The sequence below is a fragment of the Copadichromis virginalis genome, linkage group LG11, assembly GCF_057382275.1.
Source record: "Copadichromis virginalis isolate Kocher_CV1m ecotype Utaka linkage group LG11, C_Virginalis_male_GT1.1, whole genome shotgun sequence".
Lineage (NCBI taxonomy): Eukaryota > Metazoa > Chordata > Actinopteri > Cichliformes > Cichlidae > Copadichromis > Copadichromis virginalis.
In genome coordinates, this window is record NC_140628.1 from 10,329,630 (window position 1) to 10,347,776 (window position 18,147).

Here is an 18,147-nt window from a genome sequence, read left to right on the forward strand (position 1 = left end):
ATACGTCATCAGTGAGGTTTGCGTTCATTGGTCTGAGTCCGCCAATCATAGCGAGTATTTGCAAGCGCGCGCGCCAGGAAAAGGAAGAGGTGAAAAAAAAAAACAACAGACACAGAAAAGCTGGCTCTGTGGGTAACTTAAAGCTGTACAGCTGTCAGTTAAATGATTATATAAACGGAATATGTCAGGATAAATGTGCAGCAAAGTAAATAGGAGTCTAAATAAAGCTAACGGTAAGCTCAAAGGGTACAGCTAAATAAGTGGTGTGGGTTTTACGGTACAATAAAACAGTAATAAGTTAAAAGTGTTTCATTGGCATACTCATATTAAGGTTATTTTCTCTTTTTTAGGCTAAAAAAATCTCACTGATAGAAAATAGCGTTGTGACTGCAGATCTTTGTATCAAGCCTTTACCAAGTAAATACAGGGCCAGTAGTGCCCATACCAATACTGATACTTTTAACTTATAAATGCAGCTTATGTAAGGGAGACCAGCATGCTATGACAAGATATATTAAAGCCAATAAATCACTGTGGGTTTTTAAACAGAACAAAAAAAAACTCCTGTTAGCTTTTCTCATATTTTGAAACTGTTTTTTACCCCACAGCTGTAAAAGGCTGATTGGGGCTATTGCTGGGTTTTCGGATGGATGAGGTGGACACCCAAGTTTTTGAATGCAATAACTCGAGAACAAGGAAATGTAAGATTTTCAAACCGATAACATAGGTGTATCTACTAAAGATCTCAGAGGTCAGTGACCTCAAGGTCAGAGGTCATGTTATCTGAAAATCTTGTGAATGTGATAAATAAAGAAGGAAGTTACCTAGGATTTATATAATACGTGCATAATCTTAAAATCTCAGACGAGTTCAAAATCTCAAGGACAGAGGTCAACTTTTATAAAAGTCACCTAGGATTTTCAAATTTATACCATAGGTGCATCTGATAGGAGGCAGAGGGGTAGCACAGGTGGCTACCAGTTTTCCAATACTACCAGTGTTTTGGAACACTTAAAATGTAAATGTACCTGTTTCCAAAGCACTGGGTCAGCTTCTGGTGTTTAAATGTGCTATAGGCTATATATAAAATAGACATGACAGTTAATGCAAAAAGGTTCAGGCAATTTTCACAGTGCACGTGTTAGGTGTATTTTTCCACTTTCAAAAAAATATGATTTCAACATGATTCAGTGAACTACAAACTTAACTTGGAGGCTAGAAACAAAGTATCAATATGATCATGCTGGTATTTATCTGATACCAATAACAGTGTTGGTATCGATACTATAAATATTTAAATTGATCCGCTCAACTCTAATAGAAAGTTGTTGAGGTGTCAACATATGTTGAGGCTCCATATTGGGTTAAATAATAGTTACTGCTTGCATAAAAGTCATTATTTATATTTTGGGTCAGTTAACCCTAAACTCTATCTATCCTGAGATAATGCATAAAGCCCTCTGTATGTTTGATTTTGTCACTTTGGCAAAAAATATATAAAAAAAACTGATTAGTTGCTCAGGGATGCAGAGCATGAAATCAAATATAGTAATTCATTTCTGGAAAAACAGGCTATGGGCCATTTGAGAGGACCTATTTTTTCTGTCACCGTTAATGGTAGCTGAAAATATATGGAGACTTTCATCATAGCTCAAAAGAATATTAAAGTTCAAGGGTCATTTAACTAGTAATGGACTCTTTATGAACTATAAGGTATCTGCTGTTTCCAGACAACCTCACAGTGCTTTGCTCTTTTTCTTTCTTCAACCTCTGTGTCTAATATAGTAGTGTTATAACACAGCAAATGTATTCATTCATTTACTGTACCGCCTTCACATTCATTTGCATTTCATCTTACAAGGCACAACAGCGAAACTTTTATGAAAACTGACATGAATGTTTTTCTGCTCTTGTGTCTCTTACAGCTCCTCCTTTAAAGAAAAGACTTCTGAGTGAGTGATGAAGAAGAAGTGATGGACGAGAGGGAAGTTGCAATCTTGGCAGCTGCTTCCTATGGAAAATAAAATAGAGAGACAGACATAAGCTGCAAACAAAGTGAGACAGAACAAAGATGTCATTATAGAGGAGTAACAGGGGTAAGTTGCTATTCCCAGCAGCTGACAAAGGTTTTACACAGAGAAGTACCCAATCACCCACCTGCGTTTTTAAAGTTGAAAATGAAGCGACTGATTCCTAATCGGAAACAGTTCCCAGGTGGCGCATTAGGAGAATAAACATTCTGACATTTGATAGATTTGGTCTTAATGTCTGTTTTTATATTTTCTTGTGACGCTTTTAAAATAACTAAAATTACACCACCTAGTCAAGAGTAAATGGATAAATCTTTTTCTTCTTTGTTTATTAGCTCTCTCCAACTGTGATTCATCTTGTCAGAGGCTTGAAAGGTCCTAAAAAAAGACATTTTGCAGCTATAAACATTCATTTCAGTATAGATTTCAGAAACATATGTGTTAGCTACATATGCTTGGCAGGGATAGCTCAGTAGGTAGAGTGGTGGCCCCCTGTTTGGAAGGTTTGGGGTGCGACTGCAGAGAGGAATTTCCCCATGCGGATCAATAAAGTATACATTGTTATTATATTATTTTTTTCATCCTAAACTAGTTGATAGATTTTTCTCTACTTGTGCTATTTCATGCCTTTGTGTAAAATGTCTCCATCTATAAATGTGAAATGTCACTTGTAGCTTCAGACTTTACTTACATAATGAAATCTGTGTACACTGTGCAAGAACAAGTGGGGAACAGGAGCTTTCCTCTCCTCAGGAACTCTCTGCAGGAGGGGGAGATACAGGAGAGGTGGAGGAAGATCTCAGCCTGGGCGTCTATTGTCTTATGTAGTCTGGAAGATGAGTGGATGGTGGGGTGGGTGCAGTTTTCTCTGTGGTGGGGTTGGGTGGACTGTCCCGGGCTCTGTGGGGCCGGGAGGCGCTGCTGCACTGGGCCCCGGTCTGGATGGGCCTGGGCCCCCTTTCCCTGGCGGGTCGCGGAGTATGGGGGTGCCTACTGGGGTCAGCGGGGGAGCTGGCCCCAGGGAGGGGTCACTTGCCCCTCCCTTCCTTCCCTCCCCATCTCCAGCTGCCTCCCTCTTCCCGCTCCACCACAACCACCCACACATGCAGGGCCTTGGAGTAGGGGTATGTCACCAGGGTGCAGAGGAGGCTACCCCCCCCCCCCCCCCCCCCTGTCCCCTTCTGGCTGCCTCTGCCTCAATTTTATCCCACAACTTAGACATTCACATTACTCACACTCTCATTACACATACATATAGGATCTTGGGGGTGGGCACGATACACGGAGTCCAAATTACCATCAGGGTGTACACCTCACCCCTGGCGTCGTTGCCCACCTCTCAATTTTGAATACACGTAGACATTGAGGGCTAGCAGGAGGGACTATGCGCTTACCTGCTGCTCTCTGGCAGGTAGCTCCATGCCCTCCTGGGTTTTAATTGCACCTTAGAACACACATGCATCAACACTACAATGAGCGGGTGGAGGGAGGTTTGGAGTCTTCTCTCACCCCCGTTCTCTGCGGCCTGCTGGAGCGGGGGGGCTAGGAGGAGTTGGCCGTCCGACTGCGGTCTGGAGTGTGGGGCCTCCCTGCTGCTGCGGAGTCGGGGCGGTCTGCCTCTCCCCACCGCAGGGAAAAGGGTAACACCACCTGGGTCTGGGTGCAGTTCCCCCCTCCAGGGGTAAGGGTACCTAGACCCGGTTCGTAGAGTACGCTTGGGGAGTGTGATCGTGTGTACAGCGTCTCTTCATGTCTGTCTCCACGTTGGTTGAGTGTGGAGTAAGTGTATATGAGAGCATGAGGGTGGGAATGGATGTTTGTGTCTGTGTGTGCCTGTATGTCTGTGTCTATATGTCAGGTTGGGTATCAGACGCCACCTCTCTGGGGACATCTCAGGCCCTCCAAGGTATGGAGGCCTATCTCCACCCACCACCACTTCCCCTGCCAGTGGTGGACTCCCTCAGGTGTCGGTGCGTTGGTGGTTCTTTGTGTCTGGGGATGGGCGTCCGGGTACACACCGGCTCACTCCTTGGCGGCCGCTTATCGGGGCCTGGAGCCTGGGGCTCGCTCGGGCCACTTCGGAGGTGGGGTGCCCCCGGCCTCTTGGCCTGGGGCTCGGTCACTCAGGCACAGCTGGCTGCCGGCGGAGCTCACGGGCGCGTCACTGCAACCCCCCCTGGCTTCTGCTCCGCGGCTGCTGAGTGAACCCTCATCTGGGACTCTCCTCAGCTCTTTCTGGAACAGTGGCGCGGCTGCCCCTCTGTTGGTCTTCCTTGGTCTCTTGTGTTCTGGGGGCCTCTGGATGTCTGGAGTTTTGATCTCCTCCATACCTGCTTCATACCCTGGAGGACGGGGCTGTGGCTCCCCACACTCCCTAGCAGATCGTTACATGGAGAAACCTTTGGAATGCAAGCATGCTGATCCACACAGGTATGCACACAGGTGTACACACGGGTATTCACAGACGCGGACTACAGCTTTCTTGGCTGCTGCCTCAAAGCACATTGTGCGCTGTCTATCTTGCATGCTGCACAATATTGTTTATTATTTAGTAACTATTGATATCTACTGCTAGCTAGTTTATTGTGATGGTGCCGTTTTTTTTTTTTATTATGTTGCTCTTTGTTGTTTGCTTTCTCTTCTGTTTTTTTTCTCCATACAGGTGACCCAGGTGTTTGTTTTTTTTTGTTGTTGTTTGTTTTTTTGTTTTTTTTTCTTTCTTCCCCCCCTTCTCACCGTCTCTTCTCCCCTTTGGTTTTCTTTCTCTCCCTCTCTTTCTTTCATTCTTTCTCCCTGTCCTATCCCCCAGTCATGTCTGTCCCGTTTGTAGCAACTGTAAATAAAATAAATTCATAATTATAATAAAGGTCAATCAAATGGACCAATATGGCAAGGCCATGATGATCCACTTGGTAAAATAAATCCGCTTGGCATCTTTCTTGGCCTTAAGACAACAATTCTGATGGCTAAAGATCCAAACGGGACACAAAAAAAAGAAAAAAAAAAAAAAGAACAAGTGGGGATTATGTCACAGGAGCTTCTTTAGCTGAGAGAAAGTAGCATAAACTGCTGGTTAATACTGCAACCTAGTGTTGGATATAGAAATTAACTTTTCAGTAGTGTTAGGAGCAGTGCCAGTTCAGTGTGGTGATGCTATGAAACGTGTTTTTAAGCAAGCAATGCTTTTTACGCCTCACTTGTAAATGACTGATGGGTTATTGCCGTCACCCCACCGGGCAGACGGGCAGCGTGGACACCTAAGTTTGCAAATGCGATGACTAGATAACAAATAATCATGCAGTAAGTGCAGTTTCACAGCTGAGGTCTCTGAAAGGTGATTTATTGGCTGTGTATTGTTACTATAAGTACATTTTTGACAAGTATGTTTTTAATGTTCGGTGAGTTGAGAAATGTTTGAAGTAGTTACTTGGGAAAAAAAACATCTTCTATTTCTCAGTAATCACACAGATTTCATTAAGTTTTTTCCACGTTACAGGTTATATTAAAAGGACTATTAATAACCCCATCCCTGTTTGCTCCCTACTGTGCTCATGAACTAGCAATACGACAACAGCAGGGACTTTAACGAGGCTTCTTCTGCCAGCACCTGACTGGCTCTCTTTTTGCATCTACTTTTAAACAGCAGATAATGATCTCTTGCTGAGGGAGAGGACAGATGGTAGGTTTCAGAGTCCGTGTATTTACTGTCTGGTTCTGCTCTGCAAAATGTTTCTTGGTTGACAGAACTCTTCAAAATGCTTCAGACTATATATAAACTCTTCTTCTCACACTAAGAATCTATGATTTGAGTTTTTTCATATAGAGAACATAGCGTAGTCTGTAGCTATGGGGTTGATTGATGACGTTTGAAGTATGCTTTTATTTTGAAAAACTCCAGTAACTTCCGAGTGTTAGACATAGCAGCTTTTAACGGGTTAGTGAAGGAACACGAAAGGCGTCGGAACATAAATACATACATTTCATCACATTTATGTGAAAATGGGGGCTTGCTTGGCTTTGTGCTCTTTAGCCAGCTGTGTAAGTATCGCATATGAATGTCTGTTTTAGATATTTCCGGAAGGCTTTTGTTTATTCTCCCACTGTTAGGTTAAACTAAGGATAACATTAGTAATTGGTGTCAGGTTTAAGTGTTAGTTGTGACGTTAGGCATGTGATAGCTTCAACAAATGTGAGACCATTTATAAATAGCTGATCATTACTGTTACTTGGGAAATCTGCCAATACTCGACGTTAGATTTAGGGCAGTTAGCGTAGCAAGCTAGTCAGAAGTGAACAGGCCATTTTCATCGCGTTGTTAATAAAATGGAAAGTTAGTGACGTTTGATGTTTAAAGCTGACGAGTTACTGACACCAGATGTAAGGCATGTGATTTTGATTGCCTTCGTAGGAAACCAGCTCATTTTTAGACCGGCTTAACAAGTGCAGGGTGTGTTCAACCGTTTATATATGGGAACTAGGGTATCTGTAAAGGTGGAGTGTTTTTCGTTGATGAAATAAAATACATGGAGGAACCTTGCGCTCTAATGTTTTTTTTTGTTTGTAATTAAGCATTTAAATGAGAGGCGCGAATTTCATGTTACTTGTATCTAAACATCAACCCTTGGAACTGCCATGTTTAAAATTTACCCACACAGTAGTTCAGCTAACCTATTTATGAGTGCCATCACACCTAAGCAGGTGATATATTTTTGTGGCTGTCTTCAGCTTCAACTCTCACGCTCTTTATCGCTCTCTCCTCCTACCCCTCCATCCTCGGCAGGCCTCATGTCTGTGTGGCTCAGCACCATGTCTTTTGTGTGGTTGCTGTCCCTCTTCAAATAACTCCACCATCACCCGCTTGGTTTTCTCCTTCTTCTTGCTGATGGGAACCTTTGTGTCTGTTATCATGATCCTTCCTGGAATGGAAACGCAGCTTCGCAAGGTAAGACCTTTGTTCTTATTGTCATATTTATGTATATAATGATATGCAATAGTATTTAACATACAACTACTCATAATATACACCATATAGTCCATACACCATGTAAGTGGTCCGCATGTGCGCATTCGCTGTCAAAATAAAAGACGTGCACCAGATAAGAAGTTGCAACGCGCGTTTGCGTCCATATAAAAAGCACTGTTTTTGTCCGCTAGAGTGGGATTTTCTGCACCACCTCTCTGTGCGTTCATCATTTGTTTGAAGCCAGCTCACCTCCTGCAACCACTTCTCCGAGAATACGCGCTTCTTTTGTGGTTCGGACTCCTTCTGACATTTCTTTGGAGGTGGAGGAACACCAAAGTAATTGCTTAAAGGAGCTTCTTCGACATCTTTAAGAGTTCTAAACAAATGTCTGTCCTCCAGAAAATCTTATGTACGCAAACACGCGTTGCAACTTCTTATCTTGTGCACGTGTTTTATTTTGACAGCGAATGCGCACCTGCGGACCACTTATGTGCAGCCCTGGTTATTTAGCTCATCATATTGCAGCCACAGAAATTCTTTTGTCCATGAAACCATAAAGCTGCACTTTCTTTTTGCCTTATAGTCTGATTTGTCATAACTTTTCCATTTTGTGGTCGCCTCTTCACCCAGACCTGTCTTATTTGGCTCAGCAGAACTAAAATATATATCCTGCTGCTTTTACACACGGACTCACATAACGCTCAGCGATTCTCTGCGCGATCAACCTTTCACATGTTTAAGGTTGCTGCAGGAGATTTCACTTGTCATGTTTGCATAGTAAGCTAACGATTAATAAGAGATGTCAGAGGAATTGGTGCGCAAATTATCATCACTCACAGATCAGTGCTGTCGCTCTCTATACACAGTTCGCGCAATTGCAAAGTGAAAGCAAAAAACAAGCGCAAATTCAAACGCGATTTCAATATGTCACATATTGACAGTGGCTCACCGATGCCAATGACATAATTACCCAGCTACATTTCCGAAAGAATGCAAAAGCATTGACATATATTTTTCCTTCCTCTGATAGCCCAACGGGCAGGGCAGAGAGAGATTTTGGTAGCCCAACTGGAAAAATCGCTAGCCCCAGGACGTCGGGCTAGCGATTTTGCGAGCCCTGTCAACTGCTGTCACAGTGGTAGTGAAACTGAAAAATGATGCAAACAAGAAAGACAGCACATTTGCCTGCAAAGGAGAAGTTTCTGGTTTGCGTCACACTTTTCAAGTTTCACCACAGTAGAAAAGTGTTTGCAGGCAAATCATTGTATCCATGCAGACTATGGGCGACCGTGACAATCTGGTAGCAAACAACATAGTCACAAGAAAGTTTTTGCAGCACCCTCTTGATGACTGACTTCACCTGGCAACACCCAGAAACTTCCAACAGCCACTCAGTAACCTGCTGGGAAATGCGCTTTTTTTTCCTAGAGACTGGAGGTTGCCAGGTGGGTCACCAACCAGTCTCTGGGTTTATGTGACCAAAGCCTTACTCAAGTATGTAAAATAATGCAGATCTAATGTTGGATCCTTTTCTTGTAGCTACTTTATCTCTAAATAATTTATTGTAAAGTTCTCATATCTCCATTTAAGTAATGTTACCTGAGAAGTCATATCCTGATTGTAGTGCACAAAATTAGCTGCAACAACAGCTTTTACAGTGTTGTTACAAACTAGAAAAATAGAAAAGGTCATTGTATATTGGTTTGTTTTTTTTGTTGTTTTTTTTGCCTGTCCCGTTTGGCTCTTTTGCATCAGAATTATTGTCTAAAGGCAAAGAAAGATGCCCAACGGATTTACTTTACCAAATTGACCATCCCAGCCTTGCCATAATGGTCCATTTGATTCACCCTTTATTGTTTATTTTATTTTCACTTGCTGAATACGGGACAGACTTGACTGGGGGAAAGAAGGGGAGAAAGAAAGAGTGAAAGAGAAACAGCTGAGAAGAGGGACGGGGGAGAAGGGCAAAAAACAAAAACCAACAGAACGGGCAGAAAAAAAAAAGAAAAAAAAATGCATCTATCAATCACCTGGATCACCTGTTGAGAAAGAAAAAAGAAAACAAGCAGAAGAGAACAAGAGTAATAGAATAAACAACATCACAATGATATATGGGAATATGACAGTAAATACTAAATATTAAACATTATTGTGCAGCACATAAGATCAACAGAACACAGTGTGCTTTGAGGTAGGAGCCAAAAAGGGTGTAGTTTGTGGGTGTGATCACCCGTGTGTACACCTGTGAGCATGGACGCGCTTGTTTTTTTTAAAAGGTTCCTTCATGTAATGATCTGCTAGAGGGTGTGGGGGGGCCACAGCCCCGTCCTCCAGGGCATGAAGCAGGTATGGAGGAGATCAAAACTCCAGACATCCAGAGGCCCCCAGAACACAAGAGACCAAGAAAGACCAACAGAGGGGCAGCCGCGCCACTGTCCCAGAAAGAGCTGAGGAGAGTCCCAGATGAGGGTTCACTCAGCAGCCGCGGAGCAGAAGCCAGGGGGGGTTGCAGTGACGCGCCCGTGAGCTCCGCCGGCAGCCAGCTGTGCCTGAGTGACCAAGCCCCAGGCCGAGAGGCCGGGGGCACCCCACCTCCGAAGTGGCCCGAGCGAGCCCCAGGCTCCAGGCCCCGATAAGCGGCCGCCAAGGAGTGAGCCGGTGTGTACCTGGACGCCCATCCCCGGACACAAAGAACCACCAACGCACCGATGTCTGAGGGAGTCCGCCACTGGCAGGGGAAGTGGTGGTGGGTGGAGATAGGCCTCCAAACCTTGGAGGGCCTGAGATGTCCCCAGAGAGGTGGCGTCTGATACCCAACCTGACATATAGACACAGACATACAGGCACACACAGACACAAACATCCATTCCCACCCTCATGCTCTCATATGCACTTACTCCACACTCAACCAACGTGGAGACAGACATAAAGAGACGCTGTACACACGATCACACTCCCCAAGCGTACTCTACGAACCGGGTCTAGGTGCCCCCGCCCCTGGAGGGGGGAAGTGCACCCAGACCCAGGTGGTGTTACCCTTTTCCCTGCGGTGGGGAGAGGCAGACCGCCCCGACTCCGCAGCAGCAGGGAGGCCCCACACTCCAGACCGCAGTCGGACGGCCAACTCCTCCTCCTAGCCCCCCCCGCTCCAGCAGGCCGCAGAGAACGGGGGTGAAAGAAGACTCCAAACCTCCCTCCACCCGCTCATTGTAGTGTTGATGCATGTGTGTTCTAAGGTGCATTTAAAACCCAGGAGGGCATGGAGCTACCTGCCAGAGAGCAGCAGGTAAGCGCACCATGACCACCATGGTCACCACCCATCTTGAGGAGTTTGCCCCCTCACCTATACTAATGTGCCACAAACAGGACTTTAATATCACCAGCCATTCCCATGTTATTACGGTGTATCCATATAAATGGCCCACCCTGTACCGTAACATTGTGTTTTTTGTAACAATTAAGCTGGAAACAGTGATACGTCTAAGTCACGACTTGTATTGCAGTGCCTCTGAAAACCAGTAGTAATTGAATTGCTATTTGATACATGGTTTACTTTTTTAGTTAAGTTTAACTGCAAGCTTGTTTGATTTGACTTTCATCTGTTCCACAGATCCCAGGATTTTGCAAGGGCGGAACTTCAATACCTGGTATTGAAAACCAGGTTGACTGTAATGTCATCGTGGGGTACAAGTCTGTGTATCGAATGTGCTTTGCCATGACCTGCTTCTTCTTTCTGTTCTGTGTCATCATGATTCGTGTCCGTAGCAGTAAAGACCCACGTGCAGCTATTCAAAATGGGTGAGAACCTTTTTTTTTTTTTTTTTTTTTTAATTGCAGAAGAATGGGTTCAGGGAGGGAGGTATGTGTACTGTACTACTTCTGTATTTCTTCTGTACTAATTGTAAGTTTGTAAATCTTCAGGTTCTGGTTCTTTAAGTTTCTGATCCTGGTCGGGATTACAGTGGGAGCCTTTTTCATCCCTGATGGGACATTTCACGATGGTATGAATATCTGTTTGCTGAATTACAAGAAACAGCAACTGTACTATATCCTTTTCTTGAGAAATGATAATGAGAATATACACATACCTGTTCAGCAGATTGAGGATGCTGTATCTTTTCCTTTTCATTTCACAGTGTGGTTTTACTTCGGATTGGTGGGATCCTTTATCTTCATTATAATCCAACTCATACTCCTCATTGACTTTGCCCACTCCTGGAACAAAGCCTGGGTAGAAAATGCTGAAAATGGGAACAAATGCTGGTTTGCAGGTAACGTATTCAAGAGTTTCGTGATAGACTCCATATTTGATACTGTAATGACTTTTTAAAATAATGATAGCGCACAATCTGATTTAGCATTGAGTTATATTGGTATGTGACATTTCTGGCATTGACACAGGATGAAGCAGAGCTTCTCTGCTGCCCGAGTCAATTTCATCATTTTTCTTAAAATAATAATCCTGTTATACCATCATTAATGTTATTGTGTATTCATTTCAATTCCAGGGCTGCTGTCTTTCACTGTCCTCCACTATGCACTGGCTATCGCTGCTGTGGTGCTTTTCTACATTTACTATACAATGCCAGATAACTGCACAGAGCACAAAGTCTTCATCAGCCTCAACCTTATCTTCTGCGTCATCGTCTCCATTGTTTCCGTCTTACCAAAGATACAGGTACAAACATGGAAACTGTATTTCTTCATGTTGGATACCGCACAGGAGCGATTGCAAGAGGTTAAAGGTATTTACTGGATTTGTAAAATGTGAACCACTAGGGAACGGTGTCTACCAGAGCTAGGCAAATGTTTTGTGTTGTAGCCCAACTCTCTTACCAGAAACAGAAAAACTGAATGTTGTCTAAGTTTGGGGCAGTGCAACAACTTCCTGGTCGGCTGGCTTTCTGAGTGTAGTTTGCATGTTCTGCAGTAACAGTAATCACAGTACAAAAACGTGTTTGTTAGGTTAACTGGTGTGTCCAAATTAGTCTTAGGTGTGGATGTGACAGTAAATGGTGGTCTGCGTTATCCCTGTGTGACACACATGTGACCTGCTCAGAAGTACCTCGTCTGTTACTCTTACAGTTGGAATAGAATACAGCCTCCTTATATGGAGGAGGTTGGTAAATGCAAACAATACCCTGGTTAATGATTTGGTACATAGCTGTTATTCACATACAGCAAACACATTGTTATTATTAGCTTAAGCAGAGTGAGGTTTTTATTTTTATAGTCAAAAAGTGTAACTTTTAATGTAAACAGCTTAGAAAATCTGAGAAGCTCTAAGAAAATTGTAATAACTTGTTCAGCCAACCTAATACCTAATTAATTACAGTAGGCTATATCCTCGTTTGCTGTGTGTGAACTCGTGTAAGCATTATTCAGTGCTCTCTAACTGATCTCCTTTTCTCTCACCTCCTGGGTTGGTAGCGACATGGCAGCTGTACCTTTGCAGCTACTTCATTTGTTTCATACACTTTAGCTTCATAGCTAACAGACAGCAGTACATTCATCGGCTGCAGCAGAAAGCCTGCCACCCTCCCTGTCGCAGTCAGCGGACTGAACTTGTTTTCTGGCAGATACCAGTGCTTGAAAGAAACCCGGATGTTTGCGTTTTGCTGCTGTTTGTATTTTTTTTTTTCTCTGGTTTCTTTCCAGGAATTAGTGCTGGTAGTAATAAGGGCTGCTTTCCAGGTCCTTCAGGCAATGTTTGCTGCCCTGATAACTAAAACCTTTCATATCTGCCTTGCCATCAGCATTTCCTCTTCCTCTCACATTGGACTTAGGGCAGACTGGTTGCTACACTATCTTGTGATACAAATTGGTGTATCACAAAAGTACACTACACCTATTTTTAAGTTCACTTAATGTCTCTTTTTTTATTTCTTATTTTCTTTTCCCCCATGTTTTGTATAGAAACTCATGGCAGTTGTTTCTTTGCATTCTGTTAATGGCTTTAGTTAACTTTTGATGGTTTAAGTACTTTTTAGTTTTAAGTACCTTTAAATCCTTTTAAGTACTTTTTACCACTTAGTTGTAAAAGGTTGATGGGGTATTGTCAACCTATGGGCGGGCGAATGGCGTGCACCCAAAAGATTGTAAATGTGATAACTCAAAAAACATGCAACGTAGGACTTTATTGGTAGATCAAACTATGATATTTATTTCAGTCTCAGATGAGTTAAAGTCTCTGTGGCCTAAACCTCAAGGTCAGAGGTCAGGTTTTCTGAGTGTTTTGTCAATATTCTTCCCCAAGTCTTTATGAATGAGTATTTTTTCATAGGCTCTGTTGAGTTTGTGATGCAAACAAGCAGCACATTCAAACACTGCTAAATAAACCTTCCTTTCAAAGCAGCTGAACATTTTATTTTATTATTATTTTGTTAAATATTTTTACTTTTTCTATTTACAGGCAACTCAACCGTACTCTGGTCTGCTTCAGGCTTCTATTATTTCCCTCTACACCATGTATGTCACCTGGTCTGCGATGACCAACAATCCCAGTGAGTCTTCTGGCTTCTTAATCCTAAGTCTACCTTCGGTTTTACCTGCATGCTTTTTTTTTCCTGTTTCCTGACTGTTGTCATTTATTATATGTACTTGCTGTTTATTTGTCGCAGCATTTTTATTTGAAAGGTGAGTTTTTCCCTGGGACTCTAAATAAACAAAGAGCTGCTTTTTGCTAATAGTTAGCACACCCTCTGTGTCTCATTTTCATGTGAGTTGCATGTCCCCTGTGAGTAGTCACAATGGGCAGTGTTGTGCTGACTAGTTACATTCATGTTAAGATGTAGTCATCTTAGTCCCACTGACGTGACGCTGAAGATGTAATGACTCGTCATCTCAAAGCTGTGGACGACCAATTTAGTGAATACAATAACTGGAGAACGAGGTGACGTCAGATTTTCAAATGAATACGATAGGTGTATTTGCTAAAAATCTCAGACGAGTTTGAATGTGAGTGACTTCAACCTCAAGGTCAGAGGTCAGGTTTTTTTTCCCTATTGTTCTGCTCACACTTTATCAGTACTGGCAAATGGCTGCCCATCCCTGAGCCTGGTTCTGCTGGAGGTGTCTTCCTGTTAAAAGGGAGTTTTTCATTCCTACTGTTGCCAAGTGCTTGCTTATAGGAGTTTGTGTGATTGTTGAGGTTTTCTCTGTAATATTGTCGAGTCTTTAACTTACAATATTAAAGTGCCTGACTCTTGTGATTTGCTACTACTATTACTATGTGTAAATAAAATTGAAGTTGAGTTGTGAAGCAACTTTCACACCAGTGAAGCACTAGTGTGAAAGACACTGTTGAGATGAAAAACATTGAATAAATAATTAAACGTTTAAATGTTAGAAGTTTAACAGTAAAGGGAAAAAGGTGTATTCATGGATTTTTGATACTTTAAAGTTGCATCTTCAGTGCTGTTAGTTACAGAAGAGGAAAAAAAACATTAAAAAATGTGTATTGCCATTATAGTCAAGATGGAAGTCAGAGACTTTAATTCATTAATATGTCATTTTGCAGACCTTCTCACTGTATAATAATGTGCTTTTCAAATCATTTTATAATTGGTGTGTACAATTTCTTTGTGGTCTTCTGTGCACAGATCGTAAGTGTAACCCCAGCCTGTTGAGTCTAGTGTCAAACGTCAACACCACTCAACCGTCTGGTGGCAGCCCTACAGGACAGGTGCAGTGGTGGGATGCTCAGGGCATTGTGGGATTGATCATCTTCCTCTTTTGTACTCTCTATGCCAGGTAAGATTAGCAGTGCCGGAAAATAATATATGTTCTGTTTTATTTGCTTTTGTTAAACTTCCTCATTCTGTCTCTCCCTCAGTATCCGTTCATCCAGCAACACCCAGGTAAACAAGCTGATGCAGACAGAGGAGGGCGGAGGGTCAGGTGGAGAGGGTGTGGTTGGAGAGGATGGTATCCGCAGGGCTGTTGACAATGAAGAGGAGAGTGTCACTTACAACTACTCCTTTTTCCATTTCCACCTCTGTCTGGCCTCTCTGTACATCATGATGACTCTTACCAACTGGTACAAGTAAGTACTCACAGCAGACTGACAGACATGAAGCAACAGGTACGATATGAGACTTTTGACCCTGACGGTGAATTTAAAATCCATAATTTTCACCTTTATCAGTTACTTACATACAGCTACTTGTGATCGCGGCACAGTAGCAGTGGAGCTCCTTGGTAAAACATTTAAAGATAAAAAACAAAACAAAGGATAAAACATGTTTCAATGTTTATGTGGCGGTTTAAAGTTCTGACACCCTCCAATCGAACCACCAGAGGGCAGACTAGTTCACCTGAAAGTTCTTCATTCTTTCAGCACAGATTGAATGGCAGCCTCTTGAATCATCTCGGTTTAGATGAACCTCACCCACCACCAGAGTATCTTTGTTTTTTCTTTCTTTTGTGACCAATTCATGTATATAGAGGAAGTGTGGATGAATTTCCAAACATGTGGTAGGTTGAGTTGGTGTAAACTAAATTGCTGCTTTTCACTCTGTGTCCTCCAACAGACCAGAAACCAACACCCAGGTCATGCAGAGCACTATGCCAGCTGTTTGGGTGAAGATGAGTTCCAGCTGGCTGGGCCTCGGGCTTTACCTTTGGACCCTCATTGCCCCTCTTATTTTCCCTGACAGGGATTTCAGCTGAGCGTGCATCATCTTTCACTTATATTTGATTATTTGTTTTCTGTTTTTTGGCGGCTGGTGAAGTCAAGTTGCTAAGAAGGAAACAGAAAGAATGTTATTAAGAATTTTTATTTCTTGATGTTTCTGTTTTGTTTTTGTTTTTACATTTGTATGTGTTGTTATTGTGTTTGTGTTGGTTTACACCTCTTGGTTGGCTTATTTGGTGTAATAATTAAAACAGATATTGTTTAAGAAGATTTTAAATGTTTGGTAAGTTTAGAGTCTTTACTTACCCATGGGAATTTTTCATTTTCCAGTGACTCGCATTAATAGGCTTGCCGCCCTACCTTCTGTAGTGTGAGCATATAAGCACCAGTACCTCCGTTCTAAGTTTTAAATTCCATAACAACGACTCAGCAACAAGGCACTTTCTCAATACCTCAGACATTTCAGTTAGATTCCCTTTTAAAGGTCTTTCAGATCAGAGCTCTCTGATTGGCTCAATCTGGAATACCCCTGATTAGCTGTACTCCTTTACTGCAGGGGGCACCGAGGAGAGCCCTGATCGGGAGCCTCAGAATGAGGTGACTGTGAAAACTAGATAAGACTAATATGGCACGCCCTTCAGATCATAACAGGGCTTCCCCGCGGCTACTAGGCTGCAAGCAAATACATGTGATTGCACCTTGAGCAAGAGTGTCCTAATAGACAGCCAGTCTAATCTCAGCTCTTCCTCGTCTGCTCCAAGCTAAGATGATTTTTCTCCGGTGCTAAGCTTTTCCATGCCTCTGACAGCCACAGACAACAGTGTTTACGTCATGTATAGCAAACTGTTTGCAGCAAGGATTCTTGTATTGATCCGTAGCAGTCAGCGTCATGCAGTGTGCAGTGGTATGGTTCAGGAGGTGAAGCATAAATCCCACCCTACCTGCATTTACAAATGCCATTATAGTAAGGAGGTTGCACCGTGAATTATTAGGCTAAAAACTGGATTTTTAAATGTCTCAATGTACAAAACAATAATAATGCATTTTCAAATTGCTGTTATTGATTTTTATTGCTGGTATTGACTTTCATAGTGATTCGATGGCTGTAATGGTGATACAGTACTCTCACATATGCATTATATAGTTGTTACCTCAATTTCAGTCTGACTGGAATGAGTTGAAATAAGGTGAGTATATTTTGTAATTGTGGAAAAAGTTTTTGGTACAATCCTGATTTTCAGTTGTCATTTTCAGACATTTCGCTGGACACACACATGAATCGGATGTTGTGTTTCTTTGGCTGCATATGAGTGTAGTGAATGCAGTTTTTCAAAAGTTTTCTGATTGATTTAACTTTTTTTTTTAACGTTGTTTATATATTTTGTCACATTAAGGGGAATATTACAGATAAATTTCATGTTGGATCATGTTTTAAAATTTCATAACACTATTAAGTGCCTTTCTGTAGTTCCACTTTTCAAAAAGTATCCTAATAGATCACTAATGCTGATGTGCTTACTACACCTTGCCTTACATCGTGGCGATCTGGTCATTGCATGCCATAAAGCACTGGTCTGTAACATAAACTGTAAACGTAATTTATGTATAGACTCAGTTTTTAATAAAGATGAAACGCTTCTCCACTCATTGTTTTAAATGAGTCTCAATACAAACTTTGGATTAAATAAATAAATCACAACTACAAACGTGGAGTTTTACACCAAAACCTGTTTGTGGGCAGAGCTGTGCTTGTTTCTTTGGTGGCTTTGCCATTGTAGGGCTATTCAGGTTTCGTGTTATAGATTGGACATGAATCCTTCATGCTTATGGGTGCTAATGGTGGACGCAGGCTGATTGCACTCTTTTCCTAACATGTAGATTAAAGTGATGAGGCACCAGAGTCTGGGACTGAGAAGGAGCTCACAGGCGCTAATGTGCTGATTTTTATCTGTCCATCAGTTGTGTGATTGGGGGACACTCATCAGCTGCTAATGCTTTGCTGATTGTACTTGTAGTTATCTTGTTGTCACACGAGTACAACGCTAAACTGAAAGTGAACCATTTCCAGTCTATAAAAGGGTTCAGCTCTCACCATGTTTTACACATTTGTTCTTAACTCGAAATCAAAGCAGCAAAATGTGTGCAATCGCTCCTCTCTGCTGGTACAGAGACAGCACAGTGTGTGCCAATCTCCGCTGTGTTATTTCCTCCTTGCCTGGCTGGTAGACAGGACATGTTGGTTTTGGCTGCTGCACTCACTCAATCCAGTCGGCTCTGAATGTGGAAATATTCAGGACATACTGCCTCCTGTGGACCTCCACCCTCCTGCAGCAACACCCCTCCATCAGCCTATCCATTTCAATCCTGAGTTGATGGATTGTGCCTGTTTGACAGACTGAAATCTGATTTATTTCACTTTAAGCTGAGGAAACAAAGACTTCCTAAACACTGTGGGGAAGATGACAACACTTCACTAAATCCTTAAAGAAAACAGCTCTGAAAATATTATGGTGTGCAAA

The 18,147-nt window shown here is 42.4% G+C and overlaps 1 protein-coding gene and 1 long non-coding RNA gene across 4 annotated transcripts; both read left to right on the top strand.

The window, feature by feature from the left end:
• The first annotated feature begins 62 nt into the window (after nucleotides 1–62).
• LOC146698089 (uncharacterized) lies at nucleotides 63–5,667 on the top strand. 2 transcript variants are annotated; one of them, XR_014922987.1, is made up of 3 exons: nucleotides 63–233; nucleotides 1,926–2,096; nucleotides 5,527–5,667. It is a non-coding gene; the product is annotated as an uncharacterized LOC146698089 (long non-coding RNA). The 2 variants fall into 2 exon arrangements; XR_014922986.1 differs by lacking the exon at nucleotides 5,527–5,667 and adding an exon at nucleotides 2,784–3,008.
• Nucleotides 5,668–5,690: 23 nt separating this feature from the next.
• On the top strand, nucleotides 5,691–17,271 carry serinc2l (serine incorporator 2, like). 2 transcript variants are annotated; one of them, XM_085473076.1, is made up of 10 exons: nucleotides 5,691–5,709; nucleotides 6,811–6,972; nucleotides 10,604–10,791; nucleotides 10,915–10,994; nucleotides 11,130–11,264; nucleotides 11,502–11,671; nucleotides 13,406–13,496; nucleotides 14,595–14,745; nucleotides 14,828–15,037; nucleotides 15,525–17,271. In XM_085473076.1, exons 1-10 carry the CDS (start codon nucleotides 5,707–5,709, stop codon nucleotides 15,661–15,663), a joined length of 1,329 nt encoding a protein of 442 aa, XP_085329202.1. In that variant the 5' UTR covers nucleotides 5,691–5,706; the 3' UTR covers nucleotides 15,664–17,271. The 2 variants fall into 2 exon arrangements, with proteins under 2 accessions (XP_085329202.1, XP_085329201.1); XM_085473075.1 differs by lacking the exon at nucleotides 5,691–5,709 and adding an exon at nucleotides 5,909–6,068.
• Nucleotides 17,272–18,147: the final 876 nt, after the last annotated feature.

Excerpts from the sequence above, each read along its gene's own strand:
- serinc2l (XM_085473075.1), top strand. The coding sequence starts at position 6,030 with ATGGGGGCTTGCTTGGCTTTGTGCTCTTTAGCCAGCTGT. Across the intron at positions 10,995-11,129 it reads TGATGGGACATTTCACGATG|TGTGGTTTTACTTCGGATTG; the intron begins GTATGAATATCT and ends TTCATTTCACAG. Across the intron at positions 11,672-13,405 it reads CCGTCTTACCAAAGATACAG|GCAACTCAACCGTACTCTGG; the intron begins GTACAAACATGG and ends TTCTATTTACAG.